The 23,888-nt window shown below is 42.0% G+C and overlaps 1 protein-coding gene across 5 annotated transcripts in view; it reads right to left on the reverse strand.

Moving 5' to 3' along the window:
- LOC145395920 (uncharacterized) overlaps positions 1–23,888 on the reverse strand; it is a 72,525-nt gene that overhangs the window by 26,196 nt on the left and 22,441 nt on the right. Inside the window, exon 6 of one of the 5 annotated variants that reach the window (XM_080269449.1) lies at positions 3,019–3,325. The exons of 2 other annotated variants lie outside the window; for them this stretch is intronic. In XM_080269449.1, coding sequence (XP_080125575.1) covers positions 3,047–3,325 — 279 coding nt within the window. In that variant the 3' untranslated portion in view covers positions 3,019–3,046. Of the gene's footprint in view, positions 1–3,018; positions 3,326–11,478; positions 11,984–22,052; positions 23,037–23,888 lie in introns of those variants that run through there. 2 more of the 5 variants (XM_080269448.1, XM_080269452.1) reach the window with 2 other exon arrangements.

Below are 23,888 nucleotides of genomic sequence, written 5' to 3' on the forward strand. Positions count from 1 at the left end.
AAAACAAATTTCCCAACAAAACCACTGCACTATGAAGCCTGAACAGGTCACTTGTAGACTGGCTGGCAAATTGAGGTTAGGGGTTCCTTGGTGGAGTTACATTAAGGGTGATGTGACTGCTGTTGCCAGGATGATGCTTGTTGCACTTGGAAGTTGAACTGGTTGTCTGATTCAAGTTGCTGCTGATGCCTCCGCTTGCAGTGCTCCTCCACATGAGCCTTCCTGCTGGCGCGATACGGACAGTGAGGACATGTGTACGGTTTCTCGCCCGTGTGAGTCCGGATGTGTCTGGTGAGGACCCCCGACTGTCGGAACATGCGGCCACAGTAGGGGCAGGTGGGGAGGTTACTGGTACTGCCATGTTCATTAACCACAGCCCCCAGCAAAAATGTGTCCAAGCTCCTGCGATCCTCCGCCTCCACCTCCACCTACAACAAGAGATGCGTCCCCTTAGAGCCCGGCACACCTCTACCACTGTATCACACACACCCTCACTACTCTACACAATTACACCAAAACACACACACACACTAAAAAGTTTGTGTTCACTGAGGGTTTACCTTCACTGAGAGAAACATAGAATGGGGTTAATTGTACTCTTTTCATACGAGATGGATGGAATTAAAGTGTATGTGTGACTGTGTATAAGAAGGTTGTTAGTGTAAGCATGATTTGAAATGATACTTGAAGAAATACAGTAAACTGCTATGAGTAAATAACTAAGTACCAAGTAATAATAATACACTGAATACATCAATGTTTCATTATTTAAAAGTGCTGTATGCTACTACAAAGAATATTTCCATATGTTTAAGGGTGTTCATGAAAAAGTTAAAACCGTAGCAAACACTTCAACATCATAAATGACGGAAGACACATATGCTTCTAAGTCAGCATGAGGGTCAAACCTGGTTTTCTGTCATTTAATATATTAACAAAGGAGAAGTTGGCAGAGAAAAGTGAGATTGAGAATAAGAGAGTCCATGTGAGTGAGGCTGGGAACACCAAGAATGAGATGGAGGGATGGATTGGAGAGGTATAGTAGACTTGGCTGAAGAAAGGGAAGCCTGGTGGTGGAGGACAAGGTGACATGGAAGAGATTTGTAAGGCAGAGACACAGACAGACAGACAGATAAACAGATAAACATATAGTTACTAACCCTTTCCGTATGACAAATGCTTTAGTTTGTCATTTTACTACTAAATAATCTAGGTCTGCTTTAGAACCCCCTTCATAATGAAAGGTCCTCCTTGCTATCTCTCATTTAGCCCAAAACCACAAATAGGATCTTTCTACATCAGACAGATTCATAACAGCAGTACCAGTAGCTGCAATCCCAGGCTTATCTGAATGTGAACCAGGTAGATTGAAGGCTAAAGCTGCCCTTCTCTGCACTCACCATCATTCACCTAGTGGATAGTGAGAGGATTAAGGGATTTTCATATAACCAGGCAACTTTACTATTCTATCATATCGATGTCATCATATGAAAGCATCCCCCTCCGGCAACTCAAGCAAGTACAAAATGAATAAGTGTTTTTCTCAATTAACAGGTCAAACTGAAAGGATGTGTGAACAGTGAACTTTATTTGAGTGCTTACGATTCAAAAAACATAACATCAACATTTTCCATAAGCCAGCATCTCCTCAACCAAGCAGTAATACAAGAGCTGCCACACTTTCATCAGCTTGGTAAAAGCACAGCTATAACAACAAGGAACAGACTTAAAACTTTACAGTCTTTATGCCACTCAACACAGATTAGTTTTCCCCAAACTTCAACTTACAGCAGTTCATATCCAGTTACAAGTTTTTTAACGGGCAGAAGACATCTGTAGTCTGGTGTACGGAATTTACATTGAGATACCTGAAACTTTCCTATACATGTATATCATCATTTTCAACTGAATACTAGAAAGGAAGCATTCTGACTACATTCAGATTATAGGCAACCTTCAAGATAAGCAAAACTTCCATTCACAGCAAAGACTCCTAACGATTTTGCTGGTGCAGGGCTAACTTATATCAGAGAGCATGTCCCTTGAACAGAAAGCATATCCCTTCTGATACAAACTGCTTCACAATAACACAGGCACATCACTGCTGGAAGAATCATCTATCTCTCTATCTATCTATCTATCATCCAATCCTACACTGCTCCATGTGGAGCGTAGGAGCCCAGGGCTAGGCAGTTAGTCCCAACATTTAAGATGAGAGTGACCAGCCTCACTCATCCCTGAGTGGCATTACACGAGCAATCAACCCCAACCATCCCTTGGATGTAAACCTTCACCGGCTCAATCCGATTGGAGCGCAATAATTACCCACCAAACCACCAGGCGCCAAAATTTGGTTATATGGTTACCACCCAGCATAGTAAATGGTCTCCTGGTGCACAGGAAACCATTTGGGTTGTCACTCAGTGTAGAGTCACCCACAGGCTGAAGGAAGTGGAAATGGAAGAATCATGTATCAAGTAAATCAGTTATCATCACATGGAAGAATTTATCAGTAATCCCCTGTCAGATTTGTATCCTGCCTTCCACATTTCACATTTCTCCCTAAACGTCAGAGTATCCTTCCTTCTCATACTCTTTTGCTGTGTGCTTTACAATGCTATCAAATAACAAAAAATTTCCATGCAGCATCTTATAATGCCATAATCCTACCAACATTTTGTCTTGCCTTCCATTTTTCACATTCCTTCCACATTGTCAGCGTATCCTTTCTTATCACATAAAACATTTTCATGCAACAGTTTCCATCACAACAGACTGCAGGCAAGCATCAGCAATGTTTGTCATGGCACCACACGTCCACATGTCTTAGTCTGTTAGGCTGAGACATATGGCTGAATTCTAGGTGAAGTAGGAGACTTCACATCAACTTTTCTTAGTTATCTCTTATTTATATTACACCTTCATTTTCCTTTATGTTGTTTATATACTGTATATCTAAAATCAACAACCTGCGTCAGTAGAGCAAGGGTGGATGAAAATGTGCAACTGGCAATGTAAATCACTGAGGAAATGGTACAATGGAATCTCAGTCATTGTGGTGTGCGAGGACATGGTTCCTCAGTGTGGACTTTCTGCTGGAGCGGTAAGGGCAATGGATGCAGTGGTACGGCTTCTCCCCAGTGTGAGTCCGGATGTGTCGGGTGAGGTCCCCAGACTTAATGAATTCCCGACCACAGTACGGACATGAGTTGAGGGGGAAGCGGGGCCCAGGCTGCTGTTGTGGCCCCGCTCCCTGCCCCGCCCCTGGCCCCGGCAGAGGCTGCGACACGCCACCCAACACCGCTACACCACCTCTGGCGTCCACCTACAAGAGAGACCATTGCTTAGTCACCTTGCTGGTCCAACAACACCTCCCTCACACCACACCACCATACAGTATTCAGTTTGGTCGAACTTGGCAGAGATATGCGCCCCCCTTTTAGCCAATTGTCCGTTATTTATTGGCAAAATAAGATACTACATTCATACATAATTTCCTTAACATGCCTTCACAGCTAACAGAATATTTAACTACCCAACCTCTATGACAGCTCAGCATTTGATAAGGAAAGGTAGCAATTTTCTCGTTAAGTAAATCAGGTGTGTAATGTTGCAAGTCCTTGTTAAGTATACCAGATTTGCTTCTCTGGGAATTCAGTCTGGCCTCACATAAGTCACGCTGCTGAGAAAGGAACTTAAACTAAATATCGGCATTTTAATCCCAGAAAGGGTGGCCATAAACTAATTGTCTCCATTTCACCCTGCTCTCTGCCATCAGACTGCCCTCATTCTCACACTTCCCTCTCTGATATACCTCTCTATCCCATCCCTGTATCTCATCTTCAGTCTCTCCCTCTCTTCCCCTCCACTTCACTCATGCTTTCATTCTCTACACCTCATCCTTGGTCTCCCCCTCTCCCTCCTCCACTTCACTCACATAGTTCTCCTAGTCAGTTTCTCTTCTCCAGACCACCCATCACTTCCCCCTAGGCACTGATAACAAATTAGTCACCAATACCAAGAAACAAACAAAACTCCCTCACAGACATGCAACTTCTAAACTGGTATGACGCTAGTGTAGTGGAAATTAAGTGACACGTCCATAACATAATGGAACATCGCTCCAAAACTCACATCACTCACAACGTCAATTTTAATCCAGAAGACAGGAAACAGTGTAACTTTTTGCCCCCCTTGTAAAAGATTTTAATTCACTGCTTGGTCAATCTATAACATTCTTTGTCTTCTATTTCACTGCATACACATTACACCACCGAATTCATGAACAGATGATGATAGATATAGACAGACAGACAGATAGAAAGATAGACCATATGGAAAGACAGATGGCTTGACTGATATGAATAAGTTGTAATAGGGTAAACACAAAGACAACAGTTCAAATATTGGCTGGTTATATTTATATTGTACAGAGTGTATATCAAAAACTAAACAATGTAATTTACTGACTTCTTAATTAGCAACACTGTGGTTTCTCCTCTCTACCACCAACACAATACTCTGTGTCACTGCCACGTGTAGAAGTTTGTCAACAATCTTTTGCCAGCATCGTGTCTTGCCTTCCATATTTTTCATTCCTCCCTAAACAACAGAGTATCCTTCCATCTCATGCTCTTCTGCTGTGTGCTTCATACTGCTTTCATTCATCATACGTTTGTTTATAAAGGCTTCAGCATGCTTGAATATGTCAGTCTTGATCCCCTAACCCTCTCTGCATATAACTCTCTCTTCTGTCTCTTAACTTCCTCAATCTCTCCACACTGCTCAATCTCTAGTAACCTCTATCACATAACCTTCTGGTAATGTTTATACCTAACTCCCAACACTCCTTCATCTCCTCCTCTTCTCAACATTCTCCATCCCTCTCCCCTATCTTTCTACAGTCCCTTCCTCCATATACATCACTACCTCCACATAACCTTTTCCACAGTTATTCAGTTTACATTTTATACCTTCATATTTGCTTGTACATTATCTTTATTTTTGCATATTACAATTTAACATTCTCTTGTATACTGTTTAAGTTACTTTTATGGAAACAATTTGTGACAATAACATTTGGCTATTTGTTATTATTTTTTCTTGAACAAAACTGAGCTTCTGGCCTTTCGTTCCTACTTCCTTGCATTAAACAAACAAATAATATAACAATAATAATTTTTAAAAAGTGCAGAAGAAACCACTTGTCACAATTTCTGACACCACTTAGAATACATAATACTGTACTTGTAATATGACTTCTTTCAATCAGATGCCATAATCTTCAGCGTATGTAAAAAATATATACACCTTTTTCACTGACATAAAACTGAATACAGAACCTTTGCCTTTAAATCAGAATTAAAATATACTAAATACAGCAAAACACTTTGAAGTACAAGAAACAAGCTACTGACTCAGGAATACGTTCTTTTGTTTAAATAATGGTTAGAAAAAAGAAATCTCTCTCACTCTCTGGAAATAAAAGTAATGGAATACAATTATGCTGAGTAATAAATGAAAATTCTAGTTTTCGCCAGTTTATATTGTAACACATTGTAATATAGTTCAGTATAATGCTGTATCCATGAACACAAATTTTATATTTCTTTATCTTTTCTAACTGTATCATCAAAGCATCAATTTTCATTTCAGTTCATTAAAATTTCAGAATGTCTGCTGATGTTAATTTTCTTCTTGGTTTATCGACAAATCAGAATGCTTCCTGTCAATATCCTTTCAGTTCATCATCGTATCGGGATGATGCTTGGCAATGTGTGCTTTGAGATTTCCCTTCTGAGTGGAGCAGTACGAACAGTGTAGACACTTAAAAGGTTTCTCCCCAGTGTGTATCCTCAGGTGGCGTACGAAGTGAGCTTTAGTGTAGAAACGTTTGTTGCAGTAGAGGCAAACATGCTTGGGTTGAAGGGTGATAAGAGACGAGACGTAACCTTTACTGCCTCCACTATCAACCGCCACACCCTAGAAACAGGAAAACCAGCACCTTAGTCTCACTCCTGTACTGCTGCTACTATCACCAGGCAGTTTTACTCAACTTAGGATAGTCCCATACTCTCTCTATTGTATCCTCAGTCTCTCTTCTATCATTAGTCTCACCCCTGTATCTCTATTCCTTCTCCCACACCCTCAGTGTTCCTCTTGTATGATTAGTCTCTCTTCTATACCCTTTTCAATACTACTACCTCCAGAGAACCCAAAAGTCTTTCAAACTTTTACCCATATTCTCATCTCTCCTGTACCCTCAGCTTGTATTTACCTCCTCCAGTATGAAATGACTATCTTACATTGAACAAAATCAACAGGAAACAGCACAGCTAATATTAAAGACAGGCAGGTACCTGGCACTCCTACGCTCTCAACCAAGTACCGTTCCCCACACTATCACAGAACATAAAACTCCAAAGTACCTGTACATGATTTATTCGGTATGTGACCTACACATTAACCCTTTCACTCCTAGGATGTCATTTTTATTCTTACTATCCCCTGTCAGAAACATTCAAGTCAGGAGACTCTTTTTCCAACTGAAGAGGTTAGCTACAGCCTTCTTTAACCTCCTGAGCCCTGGGATGCCTTTTTCACTTTATTCTAGCAATTTTCTGACCTGTCTATTCAGTTTGGGATAGTCTAAAGTGGAGGAGTGAAGATTTTAAATAAACCCTTCCAGTATGAGAGATATTTCTTGATTTGAATAAAAGGATATGGTAACAACAAGAATAAAACTAAGAAGAATGTCACCCACATTCAAAGTAGCAATCCTTCCACTACTTAAGCTGAATAAATCGCCTATACATCAAAAAGATACCATAATCAAAGAGTTAATTCAATTCCGAAAGCACTACACCTTGATTTCTGGCTAAAACTGGTGGTGGACCTCCATTTTAGTTGCTGCCTCCTGTTTAAAGGCCATCTGTGCTAAAGGATGCCTCCTCTGTACATGAAGTTGTAACAGAATTTTTTGATTGGCTCGATACGGGCAATATTCACAAGCAAAGGGTTTCTCCCCAGTGTGAATCCTGATATGCTTTTTGAGGTTGCCTTTGTGCGAGAAGGGTTTATTGCACACTGGACACCGGTAGACTGGGGGCGGCAGGACCTGGTTCAGGGCTGGTAGAGCTTGATTCGGGGCCGGTAGAGCCTGATTCACAAAGGCCTTCTGCTGAGGGTCATGGTTGGTGGGGGAGAGGGGTGTGTGGGGTGGGGCATCGGGGTCCTGGCACAGCTGTGGGGTTGACAAACCCACCCCGGTTGACACAGACGCAACTCCCGCCCTGCCGCTCCCCGCAAACCCCGGCTGCCCACTGACCACCAGCCGCCCCTACAGGAGAAGAGAACTGTCACCTTCAAGACGCTTTTCAGGTCATATTTTCATTACCATCTACCAATACATTTATTATTAGCCTCAAGTAGGACATTCACATATCTTAATTCTTTATTTAACTCCTCAGTAACTCTCAAATCAAAGTCTTGTAACAAATTCCAGCACACCAACAACACTGTGTTGTACATAATTTCCCGGTGCATGTAAGATCATTAGGACGCCAGGTCTATACGCATGACATCTTGCCTTGAGGTTTTTACAGTACAATAAGCTGCTTCTTTCAGGTATAAAATATTTTCAGACAACAGGGAAGGCATATTCAAAGGCTCAAAATACCATACCTATGAAAGCAAGTTTCCGCAACCTCAGTATGATAAATTTTCCAAAATAAAAACATGAAGAGAGTAGTCTGTCAGTCCATTGATCTGTAAGTCCAATGATGCAGAGTATTCCCTCAATATTGTTGACTTTTCCTCTTTTCTAAATCCAAATAAATTACAGAAAAACTGCCTACAAAGGCTCCACTATTACAAGAGGTTTTCCAGACTGCCCAATTTACAGTAGCAATGGAATGGAAAATATTGTGCTACAGATGGCCTGTTTGGTCCAACATTCACCTGCTATGCTGAAACACACGTCTCTCAAGGAACCTTACAAGAAAAAAGTTTTATCCACAGTAATTCTATGACTATCAGTATTATCACCATCACTACCACCACTACCACTATAACCATCTTCTCTCTACTGCCAAAACCATTCAACCTTCCAACAGAACGTATAGTACAATAAGATGACTTGCGTTAAGGCTACCTGCAGAAGGATTACAGACAATTCTCTAATCGACACAGGACTGGTTAAGTGGTCGCAAGACAGGCTAAGGTTTCTTACAGGAGCAAATAATGGCATAAATACTATTCCTTTGCCATTTCCTATAACCAACTTATGTCTTGTCATCTCTCCTGGTTTTCTGTCTACAGTTTGTGAAAATTAGTCTCTTGAATCTGAAGCAAAATGACACTGATGACCCTAGCCTATGGCCATTATATGTCAGTTGCAGCAGAATCATGCAACTGGTATTAAATGCCCGTGGTGAAAAAAGTGGAAGCAACAGGCCTACTTGCTGCAATGAAAACAGTATGAAGAGAGGAAATTTTGTTCAAGGACATAAGACTGATACAAACTCCTATGTAGTCTGAAGGGGTCTGTATGGTACCTCACTCCAGGATTTAAAGTTCCTGGTATAAACCCTGATATTTTGCCCACCAATGAAATGGTAAGCCAAGAAAACAAAAAAACAATATTGGAACCTTCAGTTAGAACTAGTGAGAAAAACTTTTACTCGTCCCTAACTGTTCTATCACTGAATATTACACACACACACACACACACACACACACACACAAAAAGGCAGGGGGAAGTGTTGAAACTGTTACTTAATATTACATACAAAAATTCTCATTTTGTCCTCAACTGAGCTGACAAGCCAAGGAAACAATGGGAAGAACAGAATACTGGAACAAGTGAAAACAATAAAACAGGCTAGTGATCAAAGTGAAACTAACACCTTCTTAACTCACCCTTCTATTAATCCTCAATATGACTGAATTTCTTGATCAACTATATCTACATTACAACAATAAGTGGAAACATTCAAGTAGTTATGGACGGAGTGATGAAATGCCAACTTATTAATTCTGCAAGGCTTGGTGGATGAGTTTGAGAGAGTGTGTAAGAAACGGAACCTAAAGGTGAATGTAGGGAAGAGTAAAGTGATGGTCTTTGAGAGAGGTGAAGTCAGTGAATGTACAGCGAGGTTGGATGGTGAGGAATTGGAAAATGTGAGTACGTTTAAGTATTTGGGTAGTGTGATGAGTAAGGATGGAGGTTTGGAGGGTGAAGTGCTTGAAAGGGTACAGCAGGGAAGAAAGGTTGCTGGTTCCTTGAAAGCAGTAATAGGAAACAGGGAAGTGAGCATGGAAGTAAAAAAGTTACTACATGACAGTATTGTGATACCAACTCTAACGTACGGAAGTGAAGCTTGGACATTGTTGGAAGGACACAAGTCAAGAGTGAGAGCAGTGGAAATGAGTTATTTAAGAGGAGCCTGTGGAGTCACGTGGAGAGACAGGCTGACGAATGAGGATATAAAGGAACGTTGTGGTGTGGATGTGGATGTGATAGGAAGCGTTGTGAGGAACACACTGAGGTGGTTTGGCCATGTGGAGAGGATGGAGGGTGAAAGACTGACAAAGAGAGTGTATGTGAGTGAGGTGGAGGGTGGAAGAGGGAGGGGGAGACCGAGGATGAGATGGAGGGATGGGGTGGAGAGGTATATGAGAGAGGGGGGTGTGAGTTGGGAGCAGGGCAGTGAAATGGCGGGGGACAGGGCGACTTGGAGGCGATTTGTTTGTGGCCACCCCAAACGGGATTGAGGCGTCAGGCAATAGATAGATAGATAGAAATATACTATCTTTTTCAGTTCCTTGTTATCTACAGCCTACTTTACTCAGCTCAGGAAAGACTTTTCAAATTCAAGGGGTTAGATACAACCTTCGTTAACTTATTTACTGTGAAGGAGTTATTTAAAAATAATATGAAGGAAAACATGTTGGGAGTATGATGCCCAAGTTAGGTTTGTACTATACTGGTCACTCTTGCTTTAAATCTCTGGACTGAGTATCTTTACCACAAGGCCCTTAGCCTCCTCCTCATCACCACCACCTTCCTACCCCCTTGGAAACCCCCAGACAGGGGATGCATAATACCCTCCAGACTACTTAAAATTCACATATCTCCCTCACTCTCTCAAAAACTCCCTATTTTTCATTCATCTCTCACCAATACACTACTCCATACCACACAAGGTTTGCCTCTACCACCATTACACTCAATCTAACACTCAAAGACTGCTGCGCTCCTGATACGACAACAAAGGATGAAGCAACACAAATTGAAGCCACGGCATTTTACTTGGCCTCTCCAATGATCTAAGGTCATGCTGGTGCCAACAATTAGTGCTGGAAGTTGGTCCATGAGGGGCGCTGGTGCTGGTTACTTAATGGTGCCACCACCATGCCAGCAGACTGAGTGTTGCGGCCTGGCAGTGTCTCCCCGTGGCGGCCAAGCATGTGCGATGCCAGGTGGGCTTTCTGAGTGGCCTTGTAGGGACACTTGGGGCAATGAAAGGGCTTTTCCCCGGTGTGGGTGCGGTAATGCTTCAGGTAGTTGCCTTTGTGGTTGAACGGCTTTTGACAAACATTACAGATGAATACCGGTAAGGCCTTGTGAGGGCTGGACACTCCGCCGCCTGTTATCATGGCCGCTCGCTCCCCCACCTCCGCCCCCTACGGAGAAAACCACACTGCTTAATTCTCCACTTTCCTATGGCAAGAACACCAAGTCTAACATTGACCCCTCAGCCTCCACACAACACACACCTCACCACACCACATCACACCACTCCCACAACCAGTAACTGTTTCATCAGCTCATTACCAAAAGGTTAATGAGTTACTGTTTAAGGTATAATATTCCAGAGGTTAATATGCACATGCATTTTCAGCTTTCATTTCATTTCTAAATAAAAACAAAAAGTATATGGTAATAACACATCAGCATCAATGTGCTTAGCTTTCATTAAATATACCATACTGAGTTTAACAGTTCGAGTCAAGCCAGACAAGGTTCCAAAGCCACTTTTAACAGTCTGAAAGATCAAAGCAAGGTTTCGTAAGAATGATTCTAACAGATTAGAGGACAGTTTGCTGAAATCATCCAGTATTTTGTCATTCCCCCAGCTACAAAATGAACTGCATTAATGTGTTTGTTATCTCTTACTCTAGTAGTTTAGTCAAACTTTTATAGGAGCTGACTAGTATGGGCCACCAGGCCAACCACAGTTAGGTTCTCTTACGATCTTGTCTCCATTCACAATTTCAAAATCAAATTGCCTATGAGTCAACACTGAGGGCAGTTTTTACCAGCCAATTTTTAAAAGAAGCACAACTCTGAATACTAAGTAAGCTTCTGTGGAAGACAGTAACTCTAACCATGACAGAGGCACACACACACCACCACCAAAAGGGACCAGACACTTTTGAGGATATAATACTCTACAGGCATTTGTGCATCGGGCTATTTATTTTCTCACTCAAGCATAAAGTCTACAAATACAATGACGACAGAAACACTTGCTTGTTCATATTTATTAGGAAAGAACACACACTGCAGGCTGTAAACCTTATATTCTTTCTTTTCTGCATCACAGATGATGGTACTCAAAACCAGTCAGGAATTATCTTCAAGGTAATTGTCTTAATGTCCTGTACAGTTCCACATCACTGTCTAATCAATGCTGACAAAACTTGGGGTCGTGTTCTGTGTTGTGTGGCCGTCCTGTTCCTGCAGTTGAGCATGGCCACTGAGAGCCACTGAGCTTGGTAAGGGTTTGGGACTGTGTTTTAGACGAATATGACTGTCAAGATTGTATTTGAGTGCAGCCCTATAAGGACAGTGAGGGCAGGGAAATGGTCGCACAGCGGTGTGGGACAGCATGTGACGCTGCAGGTCGTACGTGCGACGGAAACCCATCTTGCCGCAGACTGAGCACACCCGCACTGCCGCCGCGCCACCACCCTCGCCCTACAAAAGAAATGGCTGCTTAGTGTCCATCCAGGCGGGGCAGGCAGCAGCGGCAGCCTTGTCACCACACACAGACACACACACAAGCTCCCTGCACAACATGTCAACGCAACACATACATTATTCACAACACACACATACACAGCCATAAACTTGCAAGCATACAAAACTGCTCCAGTCTGATGAGTCTTTATTTGAACTACTGCCTTTTAACAAGACAAATTATGATTTGTAATGGTGCTGATGCTGACAAAATGAAGCAAATATTTCCCCTCACTGTATATAATGTTCATCAACAGAGAAAGTTTTGATGAACCGAGTGCTAAACTTTCCAACGATAAACAAATATCTTACGCTAAACCTCTATTCTCCTGATGAGGCAATGAAGGGTGGATGGTTGAACAGTTCCACCTTTGCAACAATCCATGACTGAGTTCTTAGTAATCTGTGCTGATTAATATCAACAAACCTTAACCAATTTCCAACAACAGTCACGTATAAAAGATTTGTTCTTGAGGAGTAATATGTGGAACTAACTTAAACTTCCTCCTTCTCTGTATTATTTCTTTTTTCCCTGCACAAGATCCTTACACCTTCCCATTCTCTCCAAGTCTCCTCTTGCCAGTAAAATGACTTCAACATATTATTCCCCCTCACCCACCCTACTGCTGTTTTGAATCTTTACTCATATCCTTTTGAGAACCTTCACCATCTCACCAACACATTACTTTATTGGGGCAGTACAATGGCACTCTGGTATTATACTGGCAAAGTAAGATTTCTTCTACAGTATATAATCCCCTGTCCACCCCATTCTGAACAGTACCAATAACCCAGGTCCCCATCACTCCCCTGTGTGGAATACTGTAATAAACTGTACAAAAACAGCACACACTCTATGAAGATCTTACTGTGAACTCCCATACTAAAAGGATGGCAAGTGACAGTGCAAGTAATCCCATGATTATCTGGACGTCCATTATCCAGATGCCGTGACCTAGCTGTTCAAAAAAATTATTCATACATTTTTCCATTTTATCTGGACAAAAGTGAGTGGAAATTATAACCATGCGAACATTTTTTTCCCGCCCGGCCATTTTTTTTCACGATTTTTTTCATGTCACTGCAGGGTATGGCCCTACTATGGTGATTGCTTGTCTGTGGTTGATAGGTACACTTGACCATGGAAATTGCTTAGCTGTGGTTTGTAAGTCTGCTTGACCACACAGAACAGTGCTAAAAACAGGAACAAAGGTTGTACGATGTACTGTAGTGGCCTTTTACATTGGCTTTCAAAGTTATGTATGAAGGAGGGGCAGGGGAGAAGTCCATTATCCGGACAGATCCACTTTCTTGACATGCCTTTGGCTCTATTAGGTCAGAAAATCGGTCAAGAGATTACTGTATAGAAAACTCAGGAATAATAAACTGTAGCGAGGTGAGAAGTGTGAATGCTGGGGAACGGCTGTGAGAGGCAGACCAAAAAATGACCTGGGACGACATCATATAACATGACCTCAGGGATAAGGGACTGACTAGGGAAGTTGCCAGAGATCAAGCAGGATGGAGAGCCACCAATAGGCGACCAAGGCCAACGCATGCAAGCATTTTGGAGCCTTTATAAATTATACAACATGGGAAACATCACGCATCGTATAAAGATCTTGCCAACTTCCATATTAAAGTAGGAAAAATAATGGCCAGACTAATATATAAAATTTATTAACTCTATGGTCTAACATTAGATACTGAGCTCACTTTATAAGGATTTCTTCATTACCTTGACACAGGTTACTGGTAAAAGAATAATCACAGAGCTTCTCCCCAAATACCAGTTCAAAGCAATACAGTATATCCTCTTTATAAGTCCCACTGTATGACATCTTTACCTACCCATTTATTTTCTGCCATAAGTCCTTCAATTTCATGATGGATTTATTAGTTTTATTCAAGCTACCTCCAGCAGACGTTATTCAGCTTTGGAAAGATCATAAATATTGAAGGGGATAAATGAAAGCTTTATTTCATCTCCCCAGCTCAAAGGCTTTCCCAATCCTAATAATGTAATCTGAAGGTAACAAAAATAAACAATAACAGTTCATAACCATAGTTAAATGGTGAAGTCCACGGAAAAGTAAAAAATTAAATAAACTAAATAAATAAAAAAAAAATAATAATAATAATTTTCCCTCACAACTTTTAAAGCTGAATTGCAACTTTCCACCAGTTTACATGTATAGAGAAAAAAAAGTGGTATTTTTGGTATAAAAAAAAAAATCACAGAGAAACTCATATTTTGGAAAACATATGGACTTGCAGCATATTTTAACACCTCTGGCTTATAATGAGGACTGGCTGTACACTGCAGGAATGGGAGAACACATTACTCTTTATAAGGAGGGCATTCTAAGCAGGAACTTAACTTTTACTACGAGTTTGTGTCACACCAACTCCAACTCTGGGACGCCCCTCATATTCGGGTGGTCATTTTTAGCCTATTCTTGCTACTACCAGACAATTTTATTCAGCTTAGGATAAATTTGAACTCTGTCACGGTCAAATGCCTTAATCCCGGAAAGGGTCGCCACAAACAAATCTCCTCCATCCAGCTGTCATTCTCCAATACGTGTACCTCCCCACCGCATCGCTACCCCATCCTTGGTCCCCACCCCCTCCCCACTTCAAACAGGAAGGGTGAAATATAGCCTTGATAAACCCCTTCCATATGTGAGGCCTTTCCTATGTAATAAAACTGTGATTGCAGCAAGATTATGGTAAAGAGGACACCACCAAGATTTCATGGGTGTATATTGAGTCTTGTGCACCTGGCCCATCACAACTTTATGCCCAACTTTCCCAAACCTTCCCAGACCATAACACACAGGATCCTATTCTTACATAAATACAGCAGAACTTCACTGATTTGGTATCCAATATTCACAACTGTAACCATCATTTACTGATATAAAATGGCATCAGCTTCAGTTAAATGAAAGTGGTTAAGCCAAAATATAAAAGGGAGGGGAGGAAAAGAGCTTTTAAGAGGGCATCATGCCAGTAAAAAATTTGAAAATAATAAAACAAAGAGAATAATGAGAATGTTACCACCTTCAAGTATCCTGCATTTTTGGTGATCATGCTGATTTATTGAGGACTCTGCATATCTGACCATTCAGCAAAGTGAGTCCCAACACTGCCAAATTAGTGAAGTTCTACCGCAGCATTAAAACCATGATTGCCAAGGGAGTTACAAATATCACCTCAGCTCGCTGTAACCAACACCCAAATGGTGTTTAATGATTCAAAACTGACACTAACTCTCACAAATCTACACTGCCTCAACCCCCTCCAATATGCAAATGGTAACAAGTCGCTCTGGTATCAGAACAGGATTTAAAACTGCCATCACTTCTACACTGCCTTAACTCTCTTCAATATTCAAATGGTAACAGTTTCTCTAGTACTTAAATACGATTAAAAACTGCCATCAACTCTCAAAGGCTTCCTCACACACCCCACACCATAAAACTAAGCAGCATAATTTAACTGGCATAGGATGTTTCACAGTACCTCTTCCCTTGCGATACATATTCCTCTTTTACTCCGCCAGATGTTTTCCCGTGAGTTGTGGGGACGGCTTAGTCAGTGTAATCAATGTCTCCACCTGCATCAGCTATTCAATTCCTATTCCCTCCGCCACAAGTACACCAACACTAGCCAACTGTGCCATCCCCACAACACACAAGATACTGCCTTGACAGCTTCTAGTGCGGTGCTACTTACAGGTCCTATATTTTGTTTATTACACTTTAACACAGACTTGTATGCTAATTATATCTTATCACCTTGATTGTTTATGTACTTTTAATTCTATTCCTTCTACTTCTGAATTAATTTCTTCAACTTTGGAATGTTCTCTAGTCATGAAGGGCTTATTGAAGATTGTATCTATCCCCTTTGGTTAGAAAAGCGACCATCATGTTGAGTAGACAGATGAAGAAAGATGACATGAAAAAACACATCAAGGGAGTGAAGGGGTCGATATCAACATCCTTTTCTTCAATAACCTTCAAGACGGAAAAGTTTAGTGCTTTTTTTTTAATTATTATTTTGCACATTACACCTTTACACCATCACCTAAACACAATCTTGAATGTTACTTATACAATCTTCATATCAACCTTCTTTGCCTCAGTAATTTATGAGACGATACTGAAGTGGTGGGTGAAGAACATACCACTTAGGAAGAGGTGTTATGAAAACTCTTGCCACTTAGAACATGCTGCTTTAATCTCTCTCTAATATTAAACTGGTAACAACTGCTCTAGTCCAATTATGAAAAAATATAGCACAGTTCTACTCAGATGGGAGACAGAGCCATGCTTATTGGGTTTCTTACATTATACTGTACAGAAAGCTGCTATGATTTTTAATACTCTCATCTGACTACTATTCTTAAAACTTTCATTTAATCATATTTACCGTAAGTCCCCTTTTCTATTAACTCCATAAAATTCACAGCTATTTTACGTCTCCAAGGATTTTTTCCTCATAACACATTTTCAAACTTTAGTTTGGGCTCATTATCCTAAGTCCTCTTTTCATTTGCCCACTTAAATTACAGCTATTCTGTGTCTCCTAGGTGTTTAGTTATCATAAACACTTTTATCCTGCTCTTTTTAATACCTTCTCCATGTTTCGGCTTACCCTCCTTACTTACTAAGTATACCGGTACCTTTACACTGCTCTACTTTCAGTGTCTCGGTTTCCTCTCCTTACTTACTATATAAACCTTTACATTCCTTCTCCATCCCTAATTACTGCATACATTTTTATACTGTTCTTTTCAGTAACCTTCTACATTTTAATTCTCCTTTTCCTACTTACTAGACAACTTATACACTGACTCTTTCAATAACCTTCATTTACTTCAGCTTCCTCTCCTAACCTACTAGATACATTTTTACATTACTCTTTCCAGTGACCTTCTATATTACAGCGTCATTTGTTTCTCCCTACTTACAAGATAAATTTGCTCTTTTCAGTAACCTCTCCATAGCACTATTCCAGTTCCTGTGCATGTCTGTGGGATCCATTCAGTTTCCTTCACCTAACCACCTATATTAAAACTCTTTGCATGTTCCCTTAAAATATGATGCTTCAGCTATTTCCCCTCTTGCTCTTTTCAATAAATTCTTTATATCTCAGTTCGTTTCCTCTCCATACACACTTAACTTGTAACTCTGTGTGTCTCCCCAAGACAGGATGCAGTCTAACTCTTTGCGTGTTTCCGTAAGATATGATGCTTGAGATTTCCCTTCAATGCTGAACGATGTGGACAGTAAGGACAGGCAAAAGGTTTCTCCCCAGTGTGAATCCGAATATGGCGCTGGAGGTCAAACTTGTCCCTGGCCTGGAAATGACAATAGCTGCAGCCATGAAGATTTCCGCCCGACTTGCCCTGCCACCGCTCCACCTACGGGAGGATAGGAGAACTAAGTCGTACCTCCACTTGCTCCCCTCCTCCACCTCCAACTCTACCTTCCAGGATTCAAGCCTCACACTTGTAAACCATGCTCTACCTCCTTAACCTGATCTCACACTTTCAATACATAAGCTTGTTCTTGCAAGAACGCCATCACAGGGGCTCAAATTCTCCATTCAAGTTTTTCTGATTAAAACATCGTCTTTCCTGAACCTATGGATAGTTTTTCTTTCCTGAACCTATGGACAGTTTTCAAAGGCAACGGGTACACTCATACCTGCTACTGTAGCTCTTCTGCTGATCTTGCCAAACTAAAGAATGTCCAGTACCGTAATTCACTATATTTCATTGACATCCTGCTTTTATTATTTCATAGGCACATTATGCCTCATTCTGATGTGGCTCATTAGATTAGATTTGCGGGCAGAATGGTGAGTACAAAATGGACAGGCGAAAGGCTTCTCTCCTGTGTGTACGCGAATGTGTCGTCTCATATCCTTGATGTTTCGAGTACTGTAGCTGCATGACTCGCACTGGTAGAACGACCTGCTCTTCCCTAGCCATGGACCCACCTATGGAACAGGAGAAAAATGCCGGTAAATAGGGGCTCTCTGTGCCATTCATTCCTACATGCTGACACTACAACACACCCACTTTATCTAGCTGTGAGACTCGCACAGGTGAAACGACCTGTTTTTTCATAGCCACAAACTCATGTAGGAGTAGGAAAAAATACTGGAAAAGAGGGGCTCACTGGAACATTTACGCTGGATTCTACGGTTCGCAAGAGGCTTCGTACCATCTTTTCCTCATCAACTTATTCTGCAAATTACATCTTAACATTCTCCTGCATGTTATCTGTATCGCTTTATTATCAACACAATTTCCATCAATAACATACATGAGAATATTGCGACAATGTGCACCATAAACCCTAGATGATGTATAATGGGATCTCCAAAGCCATTTACAACGTAACCCTACTTCCTACATGCTGACACTACCACACATCCACACTCACTGCAGCACATAAGACAGAATTTGACTTTACTGTCGGTCTCTCCTCTGATCTTGCCAAAATGAACCCTGCTTAAATGCATGATCAGTTTCGAATGTTAGTAAAGCAGGACTCTCTGTACCATTAACTCCTACATACTGACTCGACATGACAACATCGTGTGCCATGTCCACCTCACAAGAGGAAAAATTTATCTTCCAACATTCTCTTGTCTGGTTCTACCAATGCGTACCCGTCCTCGTGTGTGGTTAGGATATTCTCTGCACCATTCCTTCATGCTGACTCTACCACAGAGCCATTGTATGTCACAAGCATCTCACAAGAGGTGAAATTTCTCTTTTCCGTTTGTCTCTCCTCCAGTCTTGCCAAAGTGAACCGTCCTCAGGTGTGTGGTTAGGTTACTCTTCTGGGCGGTTTTGTAGGGACAGTGTGGACATTTAAAGGGTTTTTCTCCCGTGTGTCGTCTGATATGCATTGTGAGCTTGGACTGACTTATGGCCTGGTAACCACAGATCTGGCATTTGTGGTCGGGTGGCTTTCCCGACAGATTAGCCGCTACCTTCCTACCAGGGGGCCTGGCAGAGGGGAGTAGGGGACCAGAGGGCAGCGCAGGTGTCACTGGCCAATAAGGGTGCCTGGCTGGTTTTGTCAAGGCCATCCCCTAGAAGAGAAGAAAATCTTGTGAGTTACTCTTCTAGTAACTGTGGTAACCAAAACTGTACCTTCAATACTAATTGTATAGTTCATTGACCTTAGCTTGGCAGAGACTTTCCTCATTTTGTGGCTTATTTCCCATTGCTGAATGGAAGAATAACACTATACTATGGCTCTACGTTCTTTCCATACGAATCCTTCAAGACTGACCCATATTCTAATATCACTCTCTCAGTACAGTTGAGCATTCATGAAGGTGAGATGGCAGTAATAGGCCAGGTTAAAGTGGAGGGAGCAGAGCAGTCATAGGTAAATGCCTAGCCTATGCCACCCAAATCTTGGGCCACCCACACCACCAACATAACAAGTAACTGGAATGTTTTTCCATGTCTCTCGTACAGTAAGCTAACACCTTCCTGGAACATTTCTCTGTGGCTCTCATTAGGCAAGCTAACGTCTCTACTGGAACATTTCTCAGTAACTCTCGTACAGCAAGCTAACACCTTTACAGTAGTGGAACAATTCTCAGTCCTTTCAACGGTAAAATAACACCTTTATAGTGTTGGAACATTTCTTTGTGCCTTTTGTACGGAAGCTAACATCTTTATTGGAACGTTTTTATCCATGCCTCTTTACAGTAAGCTAACACCATTCCTGAAATATTTCTGAGCCTCCCATACTGTAAGCTGACACCCTGATTATATTTTTTTCACCTTGACTTGGTGGAGTTTTGTCTTGCTGCAGCTTATTTCTCCTGGCTTAATGGAAGAAGAAGGAGACAATACAGCTTTCCACTCTTTCCACAGCACTTTTTGACCTGTGCTATGTTCTTGTCTTAATCTCTTGTTGAAGCTGAGCATTCAGGATAAGAGATGTCAATTTTAGGCCAAGATGAAGTGAAGAGTAAAGTTATATGTTCTTGAATTAATTCCTTTTGCTGCTGTGCATTCACGATGGAAAGAAGTAAATTTTAGTCGGAGTTAGATAAATAAATAAAAAAATAGTGCTATGTTCTTGTTTTCATCTCTTGTTGCAGCTACAAAGATAAAGAGATGTCAAGATAAAGAAGGAGGAGTATAACATTATTGCTTATGGAACTCCAGCCCTTTCTGCAACTCCTGGTTAGCATGTCGGGTCTTGACGTGCGTGATGAGGTTACTCTTGTGGGCACACCTGTAGGAGCAGTACGAGCAATGGAAGGGTTTCTCTCCTGTGTGTTTTCGGAAGTGTATGGTGAGCTTGGACTCACTGATGGCCTGATACCCACACACACGGCACCAGTACTCCCGCCTCCCGCCCTCCGAGCCCGAACCAACTACTGTCCTCCGAACCGGGAACGGAGGCGAGTGTGGGGGCAGAACCACGCCCGGTAAAGTGACCCGCCTCATCCCTTCATGCTGCTTGTGACTGGCCGCATTTGGCAACTCCACGCCCTAGAAGAGAAGAGGAAAAGCTTGTTACTCCTCTTGTTTTTGTTGCAATTACTGTAGTTGCATTAAACTCCACTGCCTAGACCATAAGAGGATAAGCTGTTACTCCTCTTGTTTTGCTGTATTACTGTAGCTGCATATAGACAACTCACTGCCTACAAGAGAAGAGGGTAAGGGCTTTTACTCCTCTTGCTGTGTTTCAATATTGTAGCTGCATTAGACACTCCACTCCCTAGACCATAAGAGGAAAAGCAGTTTTACTCCTCTTGAGTTGTAATACTGTAGAAGTGACAAGAATGGAAATGGCTGCAATGACAACTCCATTCCCTACAAAAAAGGAGGAGAAGCTGTAACTCCCCTTGTTGTGGTAAGAAGGGAAGGTGTCAGCTACCATATCAGGTCAAGTCAAATGTAGCTCCTCACTCACTCTGGCCAGCTCATGCAAACTTTGTTTCATACACTTTCTGGGACTCTGTCATCTTCTGGGACTCGGCAATCTGCCTCTCATGTCTTAAGGCAATATGATTCTTAAGGTGGCTCTTTTGAGTTGTACGGTGCGGGCAGAAAGGGCAGGCGAAGGGCTTCTCCCCAGTATGAGTCCTGATGTGTCGGTTCAAGTTGTCATTGTCGCGGGCACTGTAGCCACAAAATCCACAAACGAACATGTTCCTGCCTCGGGATGACTTGCCTCTGGTGGATGACCACACCTACGGGAGAGAAACAGTTCACTGGGGTGAGCCTAGTGTTGGGCCTTAACTTCCTTATGCTAATGGTCAGTTACTTCAAGTACTGTACAGTAATTTTCCTTAGTGTTGCCTAATGCACAAACTGTGCTCAAGGGCTCCAAGATACCAATGTATATCCTAGTTTCATTTCATTCTTTTGTAGACTTAATACCATCTTGATGGGTCTCCACCACAAACTGTGAGTAAACATTTCATCATCTGATGAAAAATTATCCAGTTTTTCACTGATCCTGCAACAACGAAGTTGTTTTCTGAGTTGCAGAGTTCAAATGATGTTTGAAAACAAGATGCCTCTTTAGGTTGTTGTTCTGTGTGGCTCTATACGGACAGAGATGACAGGCGAAGGGTTTTTCCCCAGTGTGAACCCTGAGATGGCGCCTGAGGTCCACGTTGTCTCTGGCAGGATGTCCACATACTGGGCACAAGGGCACCGTCCTGCAGCCACGCGGCCCTCCCACTCCCCCCACCTACGGAGAGAAATGGCACGGCCAAGTGAATTTCTTCACAGTGCAGCACACACACTTATCCTCATCCACAACACTACATACTCAACCCTCCCCACCTCCACACTGGCACACCCACAATCACCTTCCACCACACCCACACACAACACCTTTCACAGTACACAGATGCTTTCCAAAACACTGCTTACTTGGCTTCAGATTTTAAAAGTTTCCATTACAGCTTCACATATCCAAGTGCATTATGCATTTTAAAGGAGAATAAAAGTACAGTATCAATAACTTGTATGTTTAATGTACCATAATATACAGGACCCAGATCAACATACAAAATCACTACAACTGTACCACGACTAGGAACTGGAAAACAGACACACAACTGAAGAGACACTACGGTGCATCTGTTCTAACCTCTTTCAGCTTGGTTGATGGCCCAATGCAGTCTGACTGGAAGGCTGATTTGACTAGAAGTAAAGGAGAATAATTCCAATCTTTTAGCTCTCTAAGACTCATGGAATTTCAGGCAACCACAACTTGGTGTTCATGTCATGGGAGTGGTCCACTTCCGTCAGGTGAAAACGAACCAACTACAGTGACATGTTTCTCATTAACACGGTATGTGACACTACCATTCTGACTGGCTCATATATGGTATATCAGAGGGACCAATATAACTTATAGAAATGTCCTTCAACTCCCTCTCTATTCCCTACAAAAGGAGGATGGTGGACTGTACAAAAAGGGCAACATTAGCCTGAGTCTGCAGCGATAACATTTAAAAAATAAAATCAAGTGCTCAAGTTGTGGGACTGGCCCAGTTCTGAAAAGTGAAAACAAGCCAACAATAGTGACATTACTGACAAGAGATATGATCATCAGTCTGTCTAGTTTGTTTAAGATTATATTTACACTGCTGGGACCCACGAAACTTTACACAAATGTTCTCCAACTCCCTCCCTATCCCCCAGGATACTGGCAATTTCAGCCTACAGTTCACGAGGTTCACAACACTGTAGATCACCCTGACCGCTCTACAACTGTGATTCTGGGTGATGCCTGCGTATGTGTGCCCTGATGCAGCTGTTCTGGCGTGCCCGATAAACACAATAGGGACAGGCATAGGGTTTCTCGCCCGTGTGTGTGTACATGTGCTTACGCAGGTCGGTCTTGTCACGTGCCATGTAGAGGCAGTAGGAACACTGGTACGGGCGTCTCACCGCGCACAGCCTCTCCCCCACGCCATACAGGTTTGAACCAGCCTACCAGGGAGAGAGACAACGCTTTTAGCCACTCTAACACTATACTGCCTCCACTGGTTAATATTATTACCCATGCCTCGCTCTCTCTTTCATATACACAAACTTCCTGACTGCTGAATAAACACACACCACACCATGCACAAAAGCCCCATCCATACTTCAACCGATCCTGCTGTCGGTGTTTATGATTAAGTTTCCATTCTGACAAAACATATAATTTATAGGATAATTAATTCAGAAATAGGGGGAAAGTACAGATAATTACAGTATGCACAAATGCTTCTACAAATGGATAGGAGGAAACATGCTGGGTCTGCATCTGTCATTTGCAGTCAAGAAGTAGGCAACAGCTCCACCAGGTGGAGTGTTTATATTTCACCTCTCCTGCTTTTAACTTTCCTTTCCTGGCTAAATCTATTCCTAAACTGAGAGAGCCTTGTGCTTCCCTGCTGACAGACGGTTCTTGAGCACATAGGTTCATCTGGGAGGAAACTGATGGACGTGCCCGGGAAGTAGACACAATGGAATCGTGGTCTATGCATAAGAGATACAGTGGAATGAAAGTTAGTCAGCAAGACAAAACCCAGTTAGGAGTGTGCCATATGGAAGGAAGACTGTGTGATCCTGCCAAAAATTGGTGACTGTCAGGAGAATGTGGTTCTTTAAGTGTGTTGAAGGTTTGATACTTTGGGAATTAATGAAGGGGTGGTGTAGAAATGCGCTCAAATGCAAGGGTTACAGAGCAGTTGCCTCAACTGACAATGGACTCTCTCTACATGGAAGGGAAATTAACTCCATGTGAGAAATGCATTGCTCTATGATAGTGAAACATAAATCTGAGAACAGCAATGG

The sequence above is a fragment of the Coenobita brevimanus genome, chromosome 33 (assembly GCF_032717465.1).
Source record: "Coenobita brevimanus isolate Jiangsu-jjx chromosome 33, ASM3271746v2, whole genome shotgun sequence".
NCBI classification, from domain to species: domain Eukaryota; kingdom Metazoa; phylum Arthropoda; class Malacostraca; order Decapoda; family Coenobitidae; genus Coenobita; species Coenobita brevimanus.